The sequence below is a fragment of the Ceratotherium simum genome, chromosome 36 (genome assembly GCF_057802395.1).
Source record: "Ceratotherium simum simum isolate JZ-2026a chromosome 36, ASM5780239v1, whole genome shotgun sequence".
Lineage (NCBI taxonomy): Eukaryota > Metazoa > Chordata > Mammalia > Perissodactyla > Rhinocerotidae > Ceratotherium > Ceratotherium simum.
This window is the reverse complement of record NC_141935.1, coordinates 30860685-30887403: the sequence shown is the minus strand read 5'-3', so window position 1 is coordinate 30887403 and position 26719 is coordinate 30860685. Positions and strand designations below refer to the sequence as shown.

Genomic DNA, 26719 nt, shown 5'->3' with positions numbered 1-26719 from the left:
TGACCCAGCAATTTCACTCCTGGGTGTACACCCAAGAGAAATGAAAACATTATGTTCACATGAAAACTTGTACATAAATGTTCATAGTAGCGTTATTCATAATAGCCCCAAAGTGGAAGCAACCAAAATGTCTATCAACTAAAGAATGAATAAAGAAAACGTTGGTATATCCATATAATGGAATATTATTTGGCAATAAAAAGGAATAACATACTAATACATGCTACAACATGATGAACCTTGAAAACGTTATATTAACTGAAAGAAGCCAGTCACAAAAGTCCATATATTGTATGATTCTCTTGATATGAAATGTCCAGCATAGGCAAATCCATAGAGACAGAAAATAGATTAGTAGTGCCAAGGGCTGGGGGGGGGAGAATGGAATGGGGTTTCGTTTGGGGTTGATTAAGATATTATAGAATTAGATAGTAGTGATAGTTGCATAATTCTGTGAATGTATTAAAAGCCATTGAATTGTGCACTTCAAAAGGATGAATTGTGTGGTATAAGAATTATATCTCAACAAAGCTGTTAAAAATAGAAAAGAAACAAATGGTATCTTTAACTGTCCTACCTGCCTGCTAGATCAGACAAGGCCTTTAGTTTGGTTTTATAGCAACTGTTTCTCCTATCTCCTTACCTCCCAAAGTTACATAAAATCAGCAGAAATTTTATCTCCAGATTAATTGCTTTAAAAATATTTTCTCTCTCTGAATGGCACCCTTTACCCATGAACTGAACTTCTATGCATCTCCTAGAATGCATCTGCTTTCTCAAGTCTCTGTTTGAAGGCCCTTGTATATGTTGCCTCTCTGTTTGGAATGCTCCCCCAATTGGCTAACTTTTATTTCTTTTCAATAATGCAGACATCACTTCTTCAAAAAGTCCCCCCTGGTTCCCTCCAAGCCTTAGTTGGTGCACTCTCTATGTGCACCTCTGGGCTCATCTCCGTCATAGCATCTATTTGTTTACTTGTCTCCCCCACTAGCTGTAAGGTCATTGAGGGCAGGAATTGTATCTTTCAGCTATGAGCACCTTGCCCTGAGCCTAGGTGCTCAGTAGATTAAGTAAGGCTGTCTAAACTCCATGATAACCTACTGACTTAACAGTAGCAGATTTTACCTCTCAGGTGGAATTTGTGGTGTATGTTTGTGTGTGTGTATGTGTGCACACTGCTGATGGTAATAATAGTGCCATCAGTCACACCAGTGTCTCATTTTTATGAACCAGCAGAAAACATTATGATCGCCAAGATTTGCCACCATCCTGAATGGGGCTCTTGGATTGAGGTCTAGCTATTAATACAAATTTTAACTATAATCCAGGAGTCTGACCAGCACTCTCTGAGTTGGTAACTAGTTCTCATTGTCACAATTTTTTTGTATATCATAAAAGAAGCTACTTGGAAATTACGTATAAGATATTCCATGAAATTCAACTAGGGTTTTAAAATCTCTTTTACTTTAAGTTTCTGATTGTTATTTTACCGAATTTTAAAGATGAATTTTATATTTGAAATTTAAAAATTAAATACCCATTCTTCATTGTTGTATGTGGAAAATAAATTTTTCTCTTCAGAATCGTATATACGATAGGTGTCTGTCCCAAAGTGGCCAGCTGCTTGCTAAGTATTATGGAATTCTGTAAGAAAAAATCCATTTGATACATTTTACTCTTTTCATAGCCAAAATTATTCTGAAATTACATCATGATATATTGAATTTATTATTTTAGTTAAGACATTGTTTACATTTATAAATTTACCACATTTTCAAGATTCAGGTTTGTTTTTTTCCTACTACATGGCCTCCTCCCCATTAGAACTTTATGAATTATAACTAAATCTAACATGTCAAAAATACTATGCACAATCAGAATCCTGAATGAATTGAGTCTATGGGAACACTTTAATAAATACACTTAGTTTTAATCTCAATGAAATACATAATGGAGTTTCTAAAACTAATCTGTTAGAATTATTTGTGTATGAGCTGCCTTCAAAACAACATACTTTTTCAAGGCAGGTTTCAAATGATATCCGGAGGCTTTAACAAAAATTCTCTTAGTATATAGATAAATCTGACATGCTCCCTCCTTTTTGCCTGAGATTTAAGTTGAATAGACTAGAATTATCCCTAATAAGGTATTTTTAGAATAGAGGCAATGGTTTCATTATGGGGCAGCCCTAGAATAAAAACATCAGATAATGAGAGCCAGTCTGGAATTCCATAGCTTCCTTCTGCCCTAACCCTCCAATAATGCTCCCATTTAATGTCTTATACATATGTCAACCATCCACAAAGGAGCCTTTGAGATTGCTCTGATAGTGTCAGTAAGAGTGGAGTTGGAACTATGGGATAGTCTAATAGGGAGATTTAACCTATTTTTGAGAGTAGGAATGATAGTTAGGGAAGGCCTCCCTGGAGAATACACATTTGATGATTTTGATAGAGGAATATAGGTTTGCATGGTAAATTATAAATAATAGATATTTTAATTTTGTTTCTGAAAATCTTATTCACTATTCAGAATTTTAAATACAACTATCTTTCATATAACTGCAAAAGAAAAGAGTAAGTGAAGCATTCTTAATGTCACACAGAATAAGATAGAAATAAAATATAATAAGCAACACATACAACAAGATGATAGAAAAAAGGATAGGACAAGAAAAAGTTAAGACAATCATGTAAACAAGCTTAAAAACATATTTTTCCACTAAGGGTAATTCATGGTCATTAAAAATAATTTTATAAATATAGAAAAAATCACCACATGGAAATTATCAAAAATATGTTTTCTTGGGACTACTGTTACATATTTATGTTATATAGCCTGAAGTCTATATAGACATCATTTTCAGTGATAGCACAATATTCCGTTGAGTGAATTATCATCACTGACTTAACGCTGCCCTATTAGACATTTAGGTAGTTTTATTTTCTCACTATTCTAAATATTATTGCCATGGAAATCATCAGATATACAGTCCTATCCGCTGTTAGGTCTATTTCTGTTGATTAGATTCTTGGAAGTGTGATTACCGGGTCAAACGTTACGAACACTTTAAAAATTCTTGATACATATTCTTAAAATGATTTCTAAAAGGACTACAACAATTTATTTTATTACTAGTAATCTGTGGCAGAACAAATTTCACTACACTAGTGCCAAACTTTGTATTATTATTTTTAAAAGTATTTTTCTAGATGTAACATCAATATATGGTTATACATGTTGTTAAACTCAATGAACATTTTTTGTTTATCTTACCTGATTTTTCTGCAGCATTTGATAGGTTGGACTAATCTCCCCTTTGCAACACTCTCTTCCTTGGCTTCCATATTACCATTCCCACCTGCTCTGTGGCATCCCCAGCTTGATTGTAGACTCTCTTTGTCCTAGTACTCTCCTCATAGTACATTCTCTTCCTAGGCAATCTCATCCAATCACATGGCTTCAAGTATCATCCAATTCCTATAAAACTCCTCAAATTGTATAGCCCAGACCCCAAATTTTATATCTAGTGTAAGATCTATGTATCTAATTAGATTCTTAACCCTGACTTTTGGTTGTCTTGCAAGCACATCAAACCAATATGTCCAAAACTGACCTGCTTCCTGGAGGCTCTGCCTCCCAAACCTGCATTTATAAATATTTGTTGAATAAATAAAGAAGAAAAAAATCTCAGCACCAAGAGGAGAGTATAGCTCTTTCACAATACAGCTGTGAAAGAGCTCTTACACAATGAAAAGCTCTTACACAATTCAGACAGAATGAACAACTGTTACAAAGATTCTGAATTGGGAGAGGATTATTATGACTGAGAGATTCAAAGGAAGATAATGGCTACTGTGTAGTAAGTGAGGGGGAGACAAGTCCAGGAAAAGATTAGAGAAAAGATAGGTGGGAACCACATCATGGTAAGCATTGTAAGTCTTGGAAAATAGTTTGGATTTTATTCTTAGTACAATGGGCAAATATTGAAGGAATTTTTAAATAGAGTTGTAAGTATTTTATTTTGAAATAGTTTGACTCACAAGAGAGTCAGCTTTCCCAAATGACAATAGCTTACAAACCTTAGTGCATTGTCAAAACCAAGAAATTGATGTTGATACAACACTGTTAACTCAGGAACAGACCTTATTAAGATTTCACCATTTTTTTTACAGGCAGTCCTTTTTCTTGGTATATTTCTGTAAAATTTTATTACATGCGTAGATTCATGTAACCATCACCACAATCAGAATATAGGACTATTCTATCACAAAGAAGAAACTCCTTCATGTTACCCTTTAAGAGTCACAAATGCCCACCAAATCTAACTTCTGGCAACTACTTATCTGTTTTCAATTACTACAACTTTGTCACCTCTAAAATGTTATATAAATGGAATCATACTGTATGTAACACTTTAAAATTGACTTTTTAACTCAGCATCCATCCAAGATCTTGGGTGTATCAATAGTTCATTCCTTAAACGTAAGAGCTAAAACTATAAAACTCTTAGAAGAAAACAGAGGGAAATCTTCATGACATTGGATTTGGCAATGATTTCTTTGATATGACTCCAAAGGTACAGGCAACAAGAGGAAAATAGATTGGACTTCATTAAAATTAAAAACTTGCATGCATCAAAAAACACTATTAACAGAGTAAAAAGGCAACCCACAGGATGGAAGAAAATATTTTCAAATCACATATATGATGAGGGATTGATATACAGAATATATAGAGACCTCCTCAAACTCAACAACAAAAATAACCCAATTAAAAACCAGGCAAAGGAGTTGAATAGCATTTCTCCAAGGAAGATTAAACCAATAGCCAATAAACACATGAAAAGATGCTCCACATCACCAATCAAATCAAAACCATGATGAGATACCACTTCACACCATTAGGATAGCTATTATGAAAAACAAAAAACAAAAAAACCCAAAAAACCAGATGGCGTCACTGGTGAATTTTACTAAACATTTAAAAAATAATTAATGCCAATCATTCCTAAACTCTTCCAAAAAATTGAGAGGAGGGAACACTCCCAAACTCATTTTATGAGACCAGCATTACCCTGATACCAATGCCAGAAAAGAACACAACCTGAAAAGAAAACTACAGGCAAATATCCCTGATGAATATACACGTAAAAATTCTTAACAACACACTGGAAAATCAAATTCAACAGCACATTAAAAGGATCATACATGTTGATCAAGTGGGACTTATCCCTGGGATACAAGGATGTTTCAACATATACGAAAAATAAATGTGATACATCACATTAATAGAATGAAAGACAAAAATCATACAATCATCTCAGCAGACGCAGAAAAGGCATTTGACAAAATTCAACACCCATGCATGATAAAAACTTTTAACAAATTATGTATAGAACCTCAAGATAATAAAGGCCATATATGACAGACCTACAGCTAACATCATATTCAATGGCGAAAGATTGAAAGCTTTTCCTCTAAGATCAGGAATAATACAAGAGTGCCCACTCTAGCCACTCCTATTCAACATAGTAATGGAAGTCCTTGCCAGATCAATTAGGCAAGAAAAAGAAATAAAAGGCATCCAAACTGGAAAGGAAAAAGTAAATTGTTTCTACTTGCAGATGACATAATTTTATATATAGAAAACCCTAAAGACTCCACCAAAAAACTGTTAGAACTAATAAACCAATTCAGTAAAGTTGCAGGATACATAATTAACTTACAAAAATCAGTAGGGTTTCTGTACACTAACAACAAATTATCTGAAAAAAATTAAAGAAAATTATTCCATTTACAATAACATCAAAAAGAATAAAATATGTAGGAATAAACTTAACCGAGGTAAGATCTCTACTCTGAAAACTATAAGACACTGATGAAAGAAATTGAAGAAGATACAAATAAATGGAAAGGTATTCTGTGTTCATAGATTGGAAAAATTAATATTGTTAAAATTAATATTGTTAAAATGTCAATAGTACTCAAAGCCATCTACAGATTCAATGCAATCCCTATGAAGATTGCAAGGGCATTTTTTACATAAGTAGAAAAAACAACCCTAAAAGTTATATGGAACCACAAAAGACCCTGAATAACCAAAGCAATCCTGACAGTGGGAGGCATCACACTTCCTGATTTCAACCTATAATATAAAGCTATATCATCAAAACAGTATGGTACTGGCATAAAAACAGACAAATAGATCATTGGAATAGAATCAAGAGCCCAGAAATAAACTCAAGAATATACAGTCAACTAATATTTGACAAGGGAGCCAAGAATACTTAATGGAGAAAAGGTAGTCTTTTCACCAAATGGTGATGGGAAAATTGGATATTCACATGGAAAAGAATGAAACCATACCCCTATCTTACACCACTCACAAAAATTAACTTGAAATGGATTAAAGCCTTAAATGTAAGACCTGAAACCATAAAATCTTAGAAGAAAACAAAGGGAAAAAAAAGCTCCTTGACATGGGTCTTGGTAATGAGTTTTTGGATATGACACCTAATGCACAAGCAATAAAATAAAAAATAAACAAATGGGACTATATCAAACTAAAAAATTCTGCACAACAAAAGGAACAATTAACAAAGTTAAAAGACAACCTATGGAATGGGAAAAATATTTTCAAAGCATATATCTGCAAATATACATATATTTGCATAATATAAAAAATATATAAAGAACTCATACAACTCAATAGCAAAAAAAAAATAATCCAATTAAAAAATGGGCAAAGGACTTGAATAGACATTTTTCCAAAGAATACATACAGATGGCTAACAAGTACATGAAAAGAGGCTCAACAGCACTAGTCATCAGGGAAATGCAAATCAAAACCACCATGAGATGACATCTTACATATGTTAGAATGGCTATTATCAAAAAGATGAAAGATTACAAATGCTAGTGATGATGTGGAGAAAAGGGAACACTTGTGCACTGCTTGTGGGAATATAAACTGATGCAGCCACTATGGAAAACAGTATGGAGTATCCTCAAAAAATTAAAAATAGAACTATCATATGATCCAGCTATTCCACTTCGGGGAATATATCCAAAGGAAATAAAAACACTAACTTGAAAAGATATCTGCATCTCCATGTTTATTGCAGCATTATTTACAATAGCCAAGATATTGAAACAACCTGTGTCCATTTATGGATGAATGGATAAAGAAGTTGTGGTGTATACATACAAAGGAATACTATTCAGCCATAAAAAAGAAGGAAATCTGCAATTTGCAACAACATGGATGGACCTCGAGGGTATTATGCTAAGTGAAATAAGTCAGAGAAACAAAAACACTGTATGATCTCACTTATATGTGGAATCTAAACAAAAACAAACAAACAAAAACAACGAAACTCATAGAAAAAGAGATTGGATTTGTGGTTTCCAGAGCATGGGGTGGTGGGAGGGGAAACTGGAGGAAGGTGGTCAAAAAAGGTACAAAGATCCAGTTATAAGATTAATAAATACTAGTGATGACTACAGTACCTCATGATGTACATCAAGTACAACATGATGGCTACAGATAAACTGCTGTATAATATAAATGAAAGTTGTTAAGAAAGTAAATGCTAAGAGTTCTCATCAGAAGGAGAAAAATTTTCTCTTTCTTTGCTTTTTCTTTTTATTGTATCTATATGAGATGATGGATGTTAACTAAATTTATTGTGGTAATCATTTCACAATATATGTAAGTCAAACCATTATGCTGCACATTTTAAACTTATATAGTGATGTATGTCAATTATATCTCAATAAAACTGGAAAAAATTTAAAGACATAGCTAAAAAAAGAATGACATCAACAAGATGGCAGACTAGGAGGTCCTCCCAGAAAAACAACAATTCAACAACTCTCCATGGATGAAAATAGCTCTGCAAGAGCTCCAGAGTACAAATAAAATGCTGCAGCAACCCAGTGGGGCACAAAAATTGAGGATAGCCACAGAAAAGTGTAGGAAGCATTCTATACATTCTATACTCCAACCCCCAGGCCAGCCCAGCCCAGTGCCAAGAAGAATCCCCTCGGCTACAACCTCCCCCGGGGGAAAAGGAGAGCAGGGGAGCCCCAGCGGCCCTCACTGCCACTGTAGACCTCCACAGCCTTCACCAATGTGAACACCAGCATATGACAGCATAAATCTCACTGGTAAAGGTAACTATACAGACAAACACAAAACAACATAACACTGTAATGGTAGTGCATAACTTAGTTTTAACCCTAATATAAAAGTTAAAAGAGCAAAATCTGTTAATGGATGCACAACATAAAAAGAAGTAAACTCTGACGATAAGAACACAAAGCGTGGGTAGCAAAAGTGTAGAGTTTTTGCATGTGATTGACATTAAGTCACTGTCAACTTAAAATAGGCAGTTTAACTACGAGATATTTTGTGCAAGCCTCAAGGTAATTATAAAGAAAAAAACCTATAATATATACACAAAAGATAAAGAGAAAAGAATCAAATCAAAGCACACAAAAAAATCATCATGAGGAAGACAGCAAGAGAGGGAGAAACAACACAACTGTAAATCAAACAGAAAATCATCAAAAAAATGGTAATATTAAGTCCTCACCTATCAATAATTACTTAAATGTAAATGGACTAAACTCCCCAATCAAAACACATAGCGTGGCTGAATGTATAAAAAAACAAACCAAGATCCAGCAATATACTGTCTACAAGAGACTCATTTTAGATTTAAAGACTCACATAGGCTGAAAGTGAAGCGATGGAAAAAATATTCCATGCGAATGGAAACCAAAAGAAAGCAAGAGTGAGCATACTTACATCACACAAAATAGAATTTAAGTCAAAAACTGTCTCTAGAGACAAAGAAGGTCATTATACAATGAGAAAAGTGTCAATTTAACAGGACAATATAACAATTATATATGCTCTCAACATCAGAGCACTGAAATATATAAAGCAAATAATGACAGATCAGAAGGGAGATATTGACAGCAGTACAATAATAGTAGGAGTCTTCAATACTCCACATTCAATAACGGATAGAACATCCAGACCCCCCCCCCCAAAAAAAAACAATAAAAAACCAGCTGACTTGAACAATACTGTAGACTAAATGGACCTAACAGACATATATAGGACTTTCCACTCAACAGCACAAGAATACACATTCTTCTCAAGTGCATGTTCTTCAGGATAGATCACTTGTTAGGTCATAAAACAAGTCTTAAAAATTTAAGAAGATGAAAATAATTCCAAGTATCTTTTCCAACCACAATGGAATGAAACTAGAAATCAGTAACAGTAAGAAAATGTGAAGATTCGCAAATACGTGGAAACTAAACAACACACTCTTGAACAACCATTGGATCAAAGAGGAAATCAAAGGGAAATTTTAAAAATATCTCAAGGCAAAGGAAGATAAAAATACAATATAATGAAACGTATGGGAGGCATCAAGAGCAGCACTAAGACGGAAGCAATAAATGTCTACCTTAAAAAAGAAGAAAGATCTCAAATAAACAACCTAACTTTACACCTCAAGGAACTAGAAAAAGAACAATAAACTCAGCCCAAAGTGAGCGGAAGGAAAGAAATAATAAAGATCAGAGCATAAATGAGTAGAGAACAGAAAAACACTAGAAAAAAAATCAAAATTAAAAGTTGGTTTTTTGAAAAGATAAACAAAATTGACAAATCCTTAGCTAGACTAAGGAAAAAAGAGAGAAGACTCAAATAAATAAAATCACACATAGAGACAGAGATTAGATGGGTGGTGACCAGAGGGGAAGGGGGGAGGGAAGAGGGCGAAAGGGGTGACAGGGCACATGTGTGTGGTGACGGATGGTAATTAGTCTTTGGGTGGTGAACATGATGTAGTCTACACAGAAATTGAAATACAATGATGTACAACCGAAGTTTATATGATGTTATAAACCAATGTAACCTCAATAAAAAAAAAAGTAGAAAAAAAAATTTCCTTAGAAAACAAAAGCCAAGAAAATTTCTTACCACTAGACCTGCCCTGCAAGAAATGTTAAAATATTTTCTTCAGACAGAAGGAGAATGATAAAGATCAGAACTTGGATCTACATAAAGAAAGAAAGAGCATGAGAGGAGTAAATGAGCGTAAAATAAAATCCTTTCTTTTCATTTTTATTGAGGTAAAGTTCACAGAAGATAAAATTAACTACTTTAAAGTTTACAATTCAGTGATTTTTAGTACATTCACAATGTTGTGTAACCACTACCTCTATCTAGGTCCAAAACAACTTCATCACCCTAAAAGAAAACCCTGGACTCATTAAGCAGTCACAATTTTTCTGAGATTAATCTAAAAAACAACAGTCTGTTTAAAGTAATAATAGTAACAATGTATGGGACTACTATACCATGTGAATAATTAAATGAATGTCAGCAATATTACAAGGGCAGGAGGGAAGAATTGGGAATACTCTGTTCTAAGGTATCTGAACTACAGTAAAGTGGAATAGTGTTACTGGAAAGTGGACTTAGATTAGTTTAAAAGGTACTAAACTCAGGGGCAACTACCAAAAATTTTGTTGGAAGAAATATAATTGATATGCTAAGAGAGGAGATAAAATGGAATCATATACAATGCTCAATTAAGACCAAAAAGGCAGAAAAAGAAGTCTCTGGCAATGAATAGAAAACAGTTACAAACATAGTTGATATTAAGCCAAATACATCAATAATCAGTTTAAATATTAATCGCCTAAATACATCAATTAAAAGGCAGAGATTAGTCAGTACATACTTATCAATAGCTACTTTAAACATCAATGGACTAAATGCTCCAATTAAAAGGCATAGGGTGGCTGATTGGATAAAAAAACAAGACCAATATATATGCTGCATACGAGACACACTTCAGACCTAAAGACACTCACAAACTGAAAGTGAAGGGATGGAAAAAGATACTCCATGCAAATGGCAATGAAAAGAAAGCTGGGCTAGCAATACTCATATCAGACAAAATAGACTTTAAAACAAAAACTGTAAAAAGGGACAAAGAAGGGCATTACATAATGATCAAGGGAACAATCCAACAAGAGGATATAACACTTGTAAATATCTACACACCCAACGTAGGAGCACCTAAATATATAAAGCAATTATTAATAGACATAAAAAGAGAAATAGACAGTAATACAATAATAGTAGGGGACTTTAACACTCTACTTACACCAACGGATAGACCATCCAAACAGAAGATCAATAAGAAAACACTGGCCTTAAATGACACACTTAAACAGACGGACCTAGTAAATATATACAGAGCATTCCATCCAAAAACCAAAGATTACACGTTCTTTTCAAATGCACATGGAACATTCTCCAGGATTGATCACATATTAGCCCAGAAAACAAGTCTACATAAATTTAAGAAGATTGAGATAATACCAAGCATCTTTTCTGACCACAATGGTATGAAACTAGAAATCAACTATAGGAAGAAAATCAGAAAAGCCACAAATATGTGGAGATTAAACAAAATGCTACTGAACAACAATTGGGTCAATGAAGAAATCAAAGGAGAAATCAAAAAATACCTGGAAACAAATAAAAATGAAAATACGACATGTCAGAATTTATGGGATACAGAAAAAGCAGTTCTAAGAGGGAAGTTTATAGCAATACAGGCCTATCTCTACAAACAAGAAAAATCTCAAATAAATAATCTAACAATGCACCTAAAGGAACTGGAAAAAGAAGAACAAACAAAGCCCAAAATCAGTAGAAGAAGGGAAATAATAAATCAGAGCAGAAATAAATAAAATAGAGACTAAAAAAAACAGAAAAAATTAATAAAACCAAGAGCTGGTTCTTTGAAAAGATAAAAATAATTGACAAACCTGTAGCTAGACTCACCAAGGAAAAAAGAGAGAAGGCTTAAATAAGTAAAATCAGAAATACAAAAGATTATAAAAGAATACTATGAAAAGCTATATGCCAACAAATTCAAAAATCTGGAAGAAATGGATAAATTCTTAGAATCATACAACCTTCGAAAACTGGATCAAGAAGAAATAGAGAATTTGAATAGACCAATCACCAGTAAGGAGATCAAAACAGTAATCAAAAACCTCCCCAAAAATAAAAGTCCAGGACCAGACGGCTTCCCTGGTGAATTCTATAAAACATTCAAAAAAGACTTAATACCTATCCTTCTCAAACTCTTCCAAAAAATTGAGGAGGGGGGGAAGCTCCTTAACTCATTCTACAAAGCCGACATTACCCTGATAACAAAACCAGACAAGGACAACACAAAAAAAGAAAATTATAAGCCAATATCACTGATGAACATCGATGCAAAAATCCTCAACAAAATACTAGCAAATCGCATACAACAATACATTAAAAATATTATACACCATGATCAAGTGGGATTTATTCCAGGTATGCAAGGATGGTTCAACATTCACAAATCAATCAATGTGATACACCACATTAATAAAATGAAGAATAAAAATCACATGATCATCTCAGTAGATGCAGAGAAAGCATTTGACAAGATATAGCATCCATTTATGATAAAAACTCTGAATAAAATGGGTATAGAAGGAAAGTACCTCAACATAATAAAGGCCATATATGAGAAACCCACAGCTAATATCATCCTCAATGGTGAAAAACTGAAAGCTATCCCTCTAAGAACAGGAACCAGACAAGGATGCCCACTGTCACCACTCCTATTTAACATAGTACTGGAAGTCCTAGCCAGAGCAATCAGGCAAGAAAAAGAAATGAAAAGGATCCACATTGGAAAGGAAGAAGTGAAACTATCACTATTTGCAGATGACATGATTTTATATATAGAAAACCCTAAAGAATCCACCAAAAAACTTTTAGAAGTAATAAACAAATACAGTAAAGTTGCAGGATACAAAATCAACATACAAAAATCAGTTGCATTTCTATACACTAACAACGAAGTAGCAGAAAGAGAAATTAAGAATACAATCCCATTTACAATTGCAACAAAAAGAATAAAATACCTAAGAATAAACTTAACCAAAGAGGTGAATGATCTGTACACTGAAAACTGTAAAACATTCCTGAAAGAAATTGAAGAAGACACAAAGAAATGGAAAGATATTCCATGCTCTTGGATTGGAAGAATTAACATAGTTAAGATGTCCATACTTCCTAAAGCCATCTATACATTCAATGCAATCCCTACCAAAGTTCCAACAACATTTTTCACAGAAATAGAACAAAGAATCCTAAAATTTATATGGAACAACAAAAGACTCCGAATAGCTAAAGGAATCCTGAGAAAAAAGAACAAAGCTGGATGTATCACACTCTCTGATTTCAAAATATACTACAAAGCTATAGTTACCAAAACAGTATGGTACTGGCACAAAAACAGACACAGAGATCAATGGAATAGAATCAAAAGCCCAGAAATAAACCCACACATCTATGGACAGCTAATCTTCGACAAAGGAGCCAAGAACATACAATGGAGAAAACAAAGTCTCTTCAACAAATGGTGTCGGGAAAACTGGACAGCCACATGAAAAAAATCAAAATAGATCCTTACCTTACACCATACACAAAAATTAACTTCAAATGGATTAAAGACTTGAATGTAAGACCTGAAACTATGAAACTTCTAGAAGAAAACATAGGCAGTACGCTCTTCGACATTGGTCTTAGCAACATATTTTCAAGCACCGTGTCTGACTGGGCAAGAGAAACAACAGAAAAAATAAACAAGTGGGACTACATCAAACTAAAAAGCTTCTGCACAGCAAAGGAAACCATCAACAAAACGAAAAGACAACCTAACAATTGGGAGAAGATATTTGCAAACCATACATCTGATAAGAGCTTAATCTCCAAAATATATAAAGAACTCATGCATGTCAACAACAAAAAAACTAACAACCCAATTAAAAAATGGGCAAAAGACCTGAACAGACATTTCTCCAAAGATATACAGATGGCCAACAGGCACATGAAAAGATGTTCAACATCACTAACTATCCGGGAAATGCAAATCAAAACTACAATGAGATATCACCTCACGCCCGTCACAATGGCTATAATTAACAAGACAGGAAACAACATGTGTTGGAGAGGTTGTGGAGAGAAGGGAACTCTCATACACTGCTGGTGGGAGTGCAAACTGGTGCAGCCACTATGGAAGGTGATATGGAGATTCCTCAAAAAATTAAGGATAGAACTACCATATGATCCAGCTATTCCACTGCTGGGTATTTATCCAAAGAACTTGAAAACACCAATGTGTAAAGATACATGCACCCCTGTCTTCATTGCAGCGCTATTCACAACAGCCAAGACTTGGAAGCAACCTAAGTGCCCATCAAGGGACGAATGGATAAAGAAGATGTGGTATATATACACAATGGAATACTACTCAGCCATACGAAACAATGAAATCAAGCCATTTGTGACAACATGGATGGACATTGAGGGTATAATGCAAAGTGAAGTAAGTCAGAGGGAGAAGGTCGAATACTGTATAATCTCACTCATTAAGTAGTAGATAATAACAACAACAAACAAACACATAGAGACAGAGATTGGATTGGTGGGAGGGAGGAGGGTGAAAGGGATAATTCGGCACATAGAGTGTACTTACACAAATCTACAAGATATAACCTACTACACCTGTAGGCTACATGGTACTAATCTTATGGGACCACCGTTGGGTATGTGGTCTGTTGTTGACCAAAATGTATTTATGTGGCACATGACTGTACTGATGAAGATATACATATCTTCTTTATCACATATTTATATGTGTATACACACACACACACACACACACAACGGAATACTATTCAGCCATAAAAAAGAATGAAATCTTGCCATTTGGGACCACATAGATGGACTTTGAGGGCATTATACTCAGTGAAATAAGTAAGAGAAAGACAAATACTGTATAACAAATACTTGTATGTGCAATTTAAAAAAACAATACAAAACCATAAAAATCCCACCCAAGCTCTTAGATACAGAGAATAGATTGGTAATTTCCTGAGGCAAGGGGGTGGGAGGTGGGTGAAATGGGTAAAGGGAATGAAAAGGTATAACTTTCCAGTTATGAAATAAATAAGTCCTGGGGATATAATGTACGGCATGGTTACTATAGTTAATAATACTGCATTGCATATTTGAAAGTTGATAAGAGAGTTTGATGACAGATGTTAACTAGACTTATTGTGTTGTCTTAAGGACATACATAGGCTCAAAGTCAAGGGACGGAAAAAGATATTCCATGCAAGTAGAAAGCAAAAGACAGCAGGGGTAGCTATACTTATATCAGACAAAATAGACTTTAAGCCAAACACTGTAACAAGAGACAAAGAAGACCATTATATAAGGATAAAGGGGTCGATTCACCAAGAAAATATAACAATTGTAGGTATATATATGCACTCAATATCAGAGCTCCTAAATATATCAAGCAAATACTAACAGATCTGAAGGGAGAAATAGACAAAAATATAATAGTAGTAGGGGATTTCAATATCCCACTTTCAACAATGGGTAGATCATCCAGACAAAAAAAAAAATCAATAAGGGAGCATTGGACTGAACTATACTTTGGATGAAATGGACCTAACAGACATGTACACACATGCCATCCAAGAGCAGCAGATTACATATACTTCTCAAATGCACATAGAACATTCTCCAAGATATATCATATAATGGGACAAAAAACAAATTTAAGAAAATTGAAATCATACCAAGTATCTTTTCCAACCACAATGGTATGAAACTAGAAACCAACAACAGGAGGAAAGTGAAAAAATTCACAAATATGTGGAAATTAAACAACACACTCCTGAACCAATGAATCAAAGAAGAAATCAAAAAGCATCTTGAAACAAATGAAAATGGAAATACAACATGATAAAACCTATGGGATACAGCAAAAGCAGTTGTAAGAGGGACGTTTATAGTGATAAAAGCCTACATTATGAAAAAAGAATGATCTCAAATAATTAACCTAACTTCACGCCTCAAGGAACTAGGGGGAAAAAAAGAACAAACTAAGCCCAAAGTTAGCCTAAGGAAGGAAATAACAAAGATGAGAGCACAATTAAGTGAAATAGAGACCAGAAAAACAATAGAAAAGATCAATGAGAATGAGTTTGTTTTTTAAAAATACAAACAAAATTGACAAACCTTTAGCTAGACTAACTATGAAAAAAAGAAGATTCAAATAAATAAAATCAGAAACGAAAGAGGAGATATTACAACTGATACCACACAAATAGAAAGGATCATAAGAGACTACTATGAACAATTATATGCCAAAAAACTGGATAATTTAGAAGAAATGTATAAATTCCTAGAACCATATAACTCACCAAGACTGAATCATGAAGAATTAGAAAATCTGAACAGACAAATAAGGAGTAAGGATACCTAATTAGTGAGCAAAAATCTCCCAACAAAGAAAAGCCCAGGACTAGACAGTTTCATGGGTGAATTCTACCAAAAATTTCAAGAATTAATACCAATCCTTCTCAACCTCTTCCAAAAAATTGAAGAGTAGGGAAAAATTCCAAACTCATTTTATGAGGCCAGCATTACCCTGATACCAAAGCCAGACAAGGACACTTCTAGAAAATAAAACTACAGGTCAATACCATCAATGAAAAGAGATGCAAAAATTCTCAACAACATACTAGCAAACTGAATTCAATAGCACATTAAAAGGATCATACACAATGATCAAGTGGGATTTATCCCAGGATGCAAGGATGTTTCAACACATGTAAATCAATAAATGTGACACACAAAATTAATAGAATGAAAGACAAAAATCATATGATCATTTCAGCAGATGCAGAAAAAGCATCTGACAAACTACAACACCCTTTCTTGATAAAAACTCTCAACAAATTGGGTATAGAAGGAATGTACTTCAACACAATAAAAGCCATATATGACAAGCCCACAGATAACATCATACTCAATGGTGAAAGGCTGAAATCTTTACCTCTAAGATCAGGAAAAAGACAAGGATGCCCACTCTCACCATTCCCATTCAATATAACACTGGAAGTGTTAGCCAGAGCAATAAGTCAAGAAAAGGAAATAAAAGACATCCAAATTGGAAAGGAGAGCCAGCCCTGATGGGTTAGTGGTTAAAGTTTGTTGTGCTCTGCTTCAGCGGCCCGGGTTCGGTTCCCAGGTGTGGAACCACACCACTTGTCTGTCAGTAGCCATGCTGTGGCAGTGGCTCACATGGAAAAACTAGAAGGACTTACAACTAGAATATATACAACTAGGTACTGAGGCTTTGGGGAGGGAAAAAAAAAAGAGATAGAGGAAGATTGGCAACAGATGTTAGAACAGGGCAAATCTTTCCCAGAAAAAAAAAATTTTAAAGGAAGTAAAATTGTCTTTTTTTGCAGATGATATGACCCTATCTTTAGAAAATCTTAAAGAATCCACCAAAAACACTTTTAGAACTAATCAACAAATTCAGTAAAGTTGCAGGACACAAAGTAACAGGCAGAAGTAAGTTGCATTTCTTTACACTAAAAACAAGCTATCTGAAAAAGAAATAAATAAAACAATCCCATTCACAAAGGCATCAAAAACAATGAAATATTTAGGAATAAATTTAACCAAAGAGGTGAAAGATCTGTACAACAAAAACTATAAGATTTGGATGAAAGAAATTGAAAAGGATCCAAGTAAACACAAAGATATTCCGTGTTAATGGATTGGAAGAGTTAATATTGCTAAAATGTCCATACTACCCAGAGCCATCTACAGATTCAATGCAATCCCTATCAAAATCCAATGGCATTTTCACAGGAGTAGAAAAAAACAATCCTACAATTTGTATGGAACCACAAAAGACCCCAAATAGCCAACGCAACCCTGAGAAGGAAGAACAAGCCAGAGGTATCACACTTGCTGCTTTCAAACTATATTACAAAGCTATAGTAATCAAAACAGTATGGTACTGGCATTGGACATATAGAGAAATGAGCAGAGAATCAAGAGCCCAGAAATAAACCCTCGCATATAAGGTCAACTAATATTTGACAAGGGAGCCAAGAATATCAATGGGGAAAGAATAGTTTCTTCAATAAAAGGTGCTGGAAAAACTAGACAATCATATGCAGAAAAATGAAATTAGAAACCCTATCTTACAGCATTTACAAAAATTAATTCAAAATAGATTAAAGACCTACACATAATACCTGAAACTGTAAGACTCCTAGAAGAAAACATAGGGTAAAATCTCCTTGCCATTGGTCTTGGCAATGATTTTTTGGATATGACACAAAAAGCATGAGCAACAAAGGCAAAAATAAGTAAGTGATGCTACATCAAACTAAAAAGCTTCTGCACAGCAAAGGAAACCATCAACAGAGTGAAAAGGAAACCTACGGAATGGGAGAAAATATTTGCAAATTATATATCTGATAAGGGGTCAATATCCAAAATATATAAGAAACTCATACAACTCAACAGCAAAAAAATCCGACTAAAAAATGGGCAGAGGAATTGAATAGATATTTTTTTCAAAGAAGACATACAAATGGCCAACAAGCACTTGAAAAGGTGCTCAACATCACTAATCACCAGGGAAATGCAAATCAAAACCACAATGAGCTATCACCTCACGCCTGTTAGAATGGCTATCATCAAAAAGAGAGGAAATAACAAATTCTGACGAGGATGGGGAGAAAAGGGGAGCCTGGAGCACTATTGGTGGGAATGTAAATTGCTGCAGTCATTATAGAAAATAGTATGAAGGTTCCCCAAAAATTAAAAGTAGAACTACCATACAATCCAGCAATTCCACTTCTGGGTATATGTCCAAAGCAAAGGAAAACAGGATATCGAAGAGATGCCTTCACTCTCATCTTTATTGCAGCGTTATTCACAACAGCCAAAATGTGGAAACAACAAAAGTATCCGTCAATGGGTGATTGGATAAAGAAGATGTGACATATGCACACACACACAATGGAATACTATTCAGCCATGAGAAAGAAGGAAATTCTGCCATTTATGATAGCACGAACAGACCTTGAGGACATTATGCTATGTGAAATCAGACAGAGAAAGACAAATACTGTGTGATTGCACTTTTATGTGGAATCTAAAAACGCCAAACTCATAGAAACAGAGAGCAGAAAGGCGGTTGCAAGGTGCTGAGGGGGCGGGTGAAACAGGGAATGTTGGTCAAAGGGTACAAACTTCCCATTATAAGATGCAAAAGTTCTGAGGATCTAATGTATAGCCTGGTGATTATAGTTAATAATACTGTATTAAATACTTGAAAGTTGCTAAGAGAGTAGATCTTAAATGTTCTCACCACAAAAAAGAAATGGTAATTACGTGAGGTGATGGACGTGTTAAAAAACACTACTGGGGTAATCATTTTGCAATATGTGAGTGTATCAAATCAACACACGTACACCTTAAACTTACAGAATGTTATATATCAATTATATCTCAGTAAAGCTGGAAAACAACCCCGACACTCATTAAAAACAAAACACAACAAAACTAAAACCAACCCAAAATTTATCAATAGTAGAATGGATAAAAAATTTGTGGTATGTTGAAACAATGGAATTCATACAGCAATGAAAATGAAAAAACTGTAGGTACACACAAAATAGATAAATCTTACATAATGTTGACCAAAAAAAAAACTAAAAACCCAAAACAGCAATATGCATATTGTTATAAAGTGTAATTTCATTTACATAAAGAAGAAAAACAAAAACAAAACAAAACCCAAATCACTAAACTGCATTGTTTAAGAATCACATGATAAACTAAAAAGAAAAGCAGGGCAATTATTACCATAAAATTCAGAATAATGGTTACCTCTAGGGTGAAGGGAAGGTCTGTGTCCATACAAACACCTCTAGAGTGGAGGGAGAAATTCTGTTCATGCAGGCGGCACACGTGGGGACCTTCTGTACTACTGTTAGCGCTTTATTTCTTGATAATGGTTATACGGCTACTTATTTATTGAACTGTATACTTAGCTTTTATGCATTTTTCTTTGTAATTGACAGTTAAAATGGTAATTAAAGGGAAAAGCCTCAAACAAAACCCTGAAACTTTTAATATTTTTGTGTAACCCAATTGTATAAAACAGTTATCCTATACCCCATCCCCGAGCCACACTCCACTGCTGGTCCTCTTTTCCCTGGTGTGGTCCTGGGAACAGGGTAAGGCTCAGAGAAGGAGTGAATGGGATGAGAGACAGGGACGAGTTGAGGTTCAAAGATGGAGTAATAAAATACAGGAATGAATTAAAGATAAGGGACTGTTTAGAGTTCAAAGTCAGGGATGGGTAAGGAAGAGAATGAGGAATGAAGAGTAGGGGATAGAATTAGGATCTGGGTATCTGTTAGGTACATTACACATTGGCTGACAAAAAAAAAACAAAAAACAAAACAGACAATTTACATTTTACAAGAGCTGTTTTGTTGATGATTCATCAAAACTGTAGCATTAAAATAATCCCCTCAAACTACTCATGTGAAAAAAAAATCCTGATTTGGTCACAGCAGGCATCTTGGAGGAAGTGATACCTGACCTGAGACCTGAAAAGTGAGTAGACGAAGAAAGGGAATGAGCAGTTGCTATGGAGGGAACAGCGTAAATAAAGACACGGAAGCAGGGAACAGCAGGTGTGTGCCAGGAGAGAGCAGGGTACTGCTGCTGGAGGCAGGCCATGCAGAGAGCTGAGGCCAGAGAAGAGTGCCTGAGAGGGAATATCCCAGGCCTTGTGTGCCACGTTGAGTCTAAGAGCCAAGAGTCTATGCCGTTTGTAATGGAGAGCCATAGAAAGGTTTTAAAGAAATGACATGGTCATGGATAAACATGGAAATTAAAAAAAAAAAAAAAGCAAAGTATTAGGTATGCACGGACTAAATAATGTTAAAATGTGCATATTTTTACTTAAAAAGATGACAAATTAAGAATAGTAATGCTTGGAGTGTTTAATTACCATTATTTTATTCCCTCTAAAGTCAATTGCCAAATGAAACAATTAATTGATTGGTTGTCATCCTGATTTACCAGTCCATCTCTTGACTCATTAAGATGTAGACAGTCCCATAAGAAACTTAAACTACTCGTTTTATATTTCTCTTTAATACATTTTAATTGTAAGAGAAGAGAGAACTTAAATCTTGAAAAAGGTAAATTTGTAAAAAATAAAGGAAAGGACTTATTTATTCACCATGTTGCACCTTTATCTTTAGTCTCCAAGCGGTAAAGGATTCAATAAGGGACTTGACTTCAAGACAGATGCTCAAGGACGCCCTTAAAGCACTTTAATGGCCAGCCTCTTCATGAATAATGAGGTTCACAGAAAACACGCAGGATGCTCAATAAGAATTCTAAAAAAAGATTTATAATTGCAGAGATCGACCACAAGTTCAAAATCACTAAAATGGCTAAACAATTTAATGGATAATTAAAATGTATTTAGTTAGTTCTGGGCCCTTAAAATAAATTATTCACAGCCCTTAAAAAAGAAACATAGCATATTATTTTATCTATGATAATAATAATGTTTCCACCTACTAGCGAAGGCTCATTTGCGTTCCACAGCAACTCATTAGGGTCTGCATTTTCTGGATCATATATCCATATAATGATAACCTACAAAATAAAATGTTTGCATCTCTTTACATTTTGGATAAATGTCATTTTTAGTTGTGGCAAATGTAACTATAACAATGTTTTTATTTATTTAAAAAATTTTGGGCTGGCCCCATGGCCTAGTGGTTAAGTTCGGCACGCTCAGCTTTGGCGGCCTGGGTTCGGTTCCCGGGCACCGACCTACACCACTTGTCATCGGCCATGCTGTGGTGGCAACCCACATACAAAATAGAGGAGGATTGGCACAGAAGTTAGCTCAGGGTGAATCTTCCTCAGCAAAAAAAAATAATTTTTGATTTACCGTTTAAAAAAATCAAAAGCAATAAGTGTTGTTTTTAACAAGTGAAACAATCCAAAGACTTACAAAGGAAGGGTTAATAATATCCCTCTACACTCCTGAGCTAACTACTGTTAAAACTTGGTATGAAGGCCTGTACTTCCTTCTCTACACTCACAAATACCCACAGTAACCCCCCACCAACATTCACACACTTTCTATAAAAATGAAATCACACTTTACATGTTATTTGTAACTTGCTTTTGTCACTTGATACGCCATGGCCATTTCAATAGATGTAGATCTAATTCTTTTTTTTCTTGTTTACTTTTTCCTGAATAGACAACTTATTCATATAATTAAAAACAAATTATATAAAAAATACAGCAAAAATTGTCTCTCCCACCCTGTACTCCATCACCTAGTTCCCATAAGCCCACTGCACCACACAAGTAACTACTATTAGATAATTCTTGTTTATATTTCTATAAAATTTTTGTTTAACCAATAAACATGTTATTTTTTCTCCTTTTATATAAATTCTATCATGCTAAACACATTTTTTTCAAAAATTATATTTCTTCACTTAAAGTTGTATCTTAGAAATCTTTATATATTCTCATTAATTTTCCAGCTGCATATTATTCCAAATTACGAAGGAACCATAATTTATTTAACCAGTAACCTACTGATAAACATTTGTTTCTAGTCCTTTGCCATTAGAATCAGTGCTATAAGTGAAAAACTTTTTGCATATATCATTTTGTACCTTGGCGTATTCCTAAAAGTGGAATTGTTGAGTTACAGAGTATGTGCAATTGTAATATTTATACATATTGCTAAATTGTTCTCCATAGCGGTTGCACGAATATACCCTCTCACCAGCAATATATGAGAATTCTTTCCTCACAGCCTTCCCAACATAGCGTGTTATCTTACATTCAGATATTGCCAGATGGGTGACAGATGGTACTTTGATGCATTTTTAATCTGCATTTCTTTTATTATGAGAAAGTTTGAGCATCTTTCCATATGTTCAAGTTCCACTTATATTTCCTGTCTAATAAACTATTTGTTCATTTCCTTTGCCCATTTTCCATTTTTCTACTGGGTTGTTAGTCTTTTACTTACTAATTTGTGGAAGTTCTTTAGGTTAAGAACTTCTACATCTATATGTTCTATATCTTGATCTGCATGGTGGTTACACAGATGTATATAAATGAAAATTTTATTCCTTTTATAATTATATGGCATTCCTCTTTATCCTATTAAATCTTTTTGCTTTAGAGTCTATACTGTCCCTATATGTTGCTGCCCTTTCCTCCTCCCTCCCTTCCTTTTTATTGCAGGTTTTTATTTCTCTTTTGTATTCCCTTCACCTGTATTAATCCTCTCTCATCCTATGTAACTTGAGTTAACAACCAGTATGTACCCTTCGCTATTTTTCTCCATGCTATATAAGCATTTGCAGACATATACACAAATACATATTTACGTGTGTTTTAAGAGGCGTTTTAGGAGTTTTTGTTAAACAAAATTGGATCATATTATACATGCTTTCCACATGCTTTTTTCACTCAAGTATACACCATTGAGATTCCCCAGTGTCAGCTCTTAGAATGCCTGACTAATATTCCATGATGTGGTTATACTGTGATTTACAGATCGATTTCTCTAACGATGGAGATTCACTATGGCTCCAGCTTTCTTCTGGTTTTATACCACTATTACAATGCTCTTACATTGTACATAGTGTACATTGTACATAATTACAGCCTTGTGTACTGGAGGTTTCATTTCTGTGGAGTAGATTCCCAGGAGTGGGGTCACTGATCCAAAGAGTATATATATTTTTAATTGTAATAGATGTTGCCAGATTACTCTCCAAAAATGCGATCAGGCTGTGACTCTTCACATTTTCCACCAGCACAGCTTGAGTTGTACCATTTTGCCCAGATCCCCTTTAGCAATAGTTATCTTCTCTTATTTAGGTTTTACCAGTGTGATGAGCGGACATTTCATTGTTAATTTAATTTGAGTTTTCCTCAGATTAACTGAATTTCAGCATCTTTTCATATTTGTTAGATTTGCTGTTGTGCACATGGCTTTTCCACATTTTTCCAATGTTATCCTTTGTGAGAGCTCTTTGTTTTGTTTGAACTTCAGGTACACAGACTCAGAATGAGAATAACCACAGTCCTTGGTTCACGACACACTATCATTATTGGCATGACCCTCTTTTATGTAATTATTTAAATTTTAAATTAGTAAAATGAAAACCAGGAACTCACCACCCAACTCAAGAACTAGAACTTTACAAATATCTTTTATACACCTGTGTATTCCTCCTCTTTCTGGTTCCCTGTTTCTGCCCAGAGGTACTCACTTTCCTGAATTCTGTTTGTTTATTAATATAAGGTTTAGTTTTGGGCTATTTTTGAACTTGATCATCCCACAAATAGTCCCCTAGGATCTGCTATTTTGTCTTTTGACATTATGTATCTAGGATTTATTCATGTTATTGCCCATAACTGAGCTCATTCATTTTCATTGCTATTTAAAATTCCATCATGTGAATATATCACAATTTTTCCATTCTCCTGTTAATGGGTATATTGATTCTTGCTGTTTGGGAGGGATGGATTTTACGAGCAGTTCTACTATGAATATTTTTGAAAATGTCTCAATGAACAAGTGCAAGAGTTTTTCTTGAGTATGTACTTAGGAGTGCAATTGCTGGGTCCCAGGGTATGTGTAAGATAATGCAGAACCATTTCTCAAAATTGTTGCACCAATTTACATCCCAACCATCTCTGGACACTAGGAATATTAGCTGTTTAGTGTCATCTATGTTGTAAAATTTTTTCATAACTATTTGTTGTCTAAACTAACTTTGTTTATGGTACTTTTGTGATATGAAAGTTTTAAAGATTTTTTTTTTATTTTTTTTTTATTTTTTCCCCTCAAAGCCCCAGTAGATAGTTGTATGCCATAGCTGCACATCCTTCTAGTTGCTGTATGTGGGACTCGGCCTCAGGATGGACGGAGAAGTGGTGCCTCAATGCGCACCCGCGATCCGAACCCGGGCCACCAGCATCGCAGCGCGCGCACTTAACCACCAAGCCACAGGGCCGGCCCTATATGAAAGTTTTAAATTTTCACATTTTCAATTATGATTATCTTTTATTTATAGTTTCCAATCTTGCATAAGAAGATTTCCCTTGAGTCTATATGGAACAGCTTCAAGATTCTCTCATCCTGCACCCAAATTTTTTGTTTTACATTTAAGTCTTGTATGCCAATTGAAATTTATTTATTTTTGTGTATGGTGTGAGAGAGGATTCTACTTTCATTTTCTTCCAGGAGGATAGCTTCTTATACTATGTTATTCCATATAAATGTTAAGATATTTTTTCAGTCAAAAATTGGAATCTGGATTCCAATTAAAAACTTAAAAACCTGGATCTTTTTTTAAGTCATTCAATAAAATTTGAAAGTAGTTTTTAATACAGCTTCTATGTCTTTCTTGTTAAATTTATTCTTAAGTATTTTATAGTCATTATTGCTATTATAAATTTATAATATTGTACACTTCTTTTTACTGTCTTATTACTTACACTATTATGTTCAAGACAACGTTAAATAATAATGGTGATAGTAAGCATATCTGTTCAATTCCTGATTTTACTTGAATTAGAAGTATTTCATAATTTATAATAATTATTTTTAGTTATTTGGGAAATAAATTTTTTTATTAGAATTAAGTGGTTCCCTTCTAAACTTATTTTACTTAGTGTTTTCATTAGGAATGGCTGTTGAATTTCTAAACTTACGGATATGATCATTTATTTTTTTCTTTAGTGTGTTGATGTAATGGATGTTGTTGTCAGTTTTCCTGATATTGAACCAATGTTGCATTCCTGGAAGATACTGGCCCTTTTCAGTTTGTTCTTTTAATATATTGCTGGATTCCATTTGCTAATATTTTATGTAGAATTTCTACACTTACATACACAATTATATTGGTCTACAGTTTCTTCCTTTCTTCCTTCCTTTCTTTCTCTTTGCCTATTTTTGGTATAAAAGTTTCACACCAAACTTTTATACCAAAAGTTTATACTTTTGGTATAAAATACAAAGTAGTGTTGGATTCAGGAAATTAATTGGGGGAATTTTCTATCTTCTTTTTGATTGGGTGAGGCTATAATATTAGGTGCATATGATATCATACTTTATATATCTTCTTCGTAGATTTTTCCTTTTTCATGAAGTAATTTCCCTCTTTATGCCTGTTAATGTCTTTTGGGTCCACATATCTTTTAGCTGATATTCATATCATCACTGCAGCTTCCTTCTGATAGTGTTAACCTGTTTGCATCCTTTTCTTTCCAAATTCTGTGTTACTCTTTGTTTTAACTATGTAACTTTTATAAAAATAAGATTTCTGGAGTTTTCATCATTTAATAGGTGAATTTAATCCAACTATATTTTGTTTATTGATTTAATTTAAATGATTTATTAAATCTTATTTTTGTGTTCCTATATTCTATGTTTTAATTTCTCTTTATTTCATTTCTCTTTTTTATTGCTTCCTATTGAATTGCTAGCATTTTAAAAATTCTTCTTCCAGAACTCTACTTTTTAGAAATTACACATTTATTTCTATTTAATGGACAGCCTTAAATTTTTACATGCATATTTAATGTAGGCTAAAGTTAATCAGTATCCTATCCTGAATATTCATAAGGAGCTTAGACAATTTCAAACTCAAATCTCCCT

The 26719-nt window shown here is 34.1% G+C and overlaps 1 protein-coding gene across 1 annotated transcript in view; it reads right to left on the bottom strand.

The window, feature by feature from the left end:
- The window catches only part of CATSPERE (catsper channel auxiliary subunit epsilon), a 186317-nt gene that overhangs the window by 104001 nt on the left and 55597 nt on the right, over positions 1-26719 (bottom strand). The window contains exons 7-8 of the mRNA XM_087424248.1: positions 21586-21663; positions 1538-1644 (exon numbers count right to left, since the gene is read on the bottom strand). Of these exons, the coding sequence (XP_087280374.1) occupies positions 1538-1644; positions 21586-21663 (185 nt within the window). The remainder of the gene's footprint in view (positions 1-1537; positions 1645-21585; positions 21664-26719) is intronic.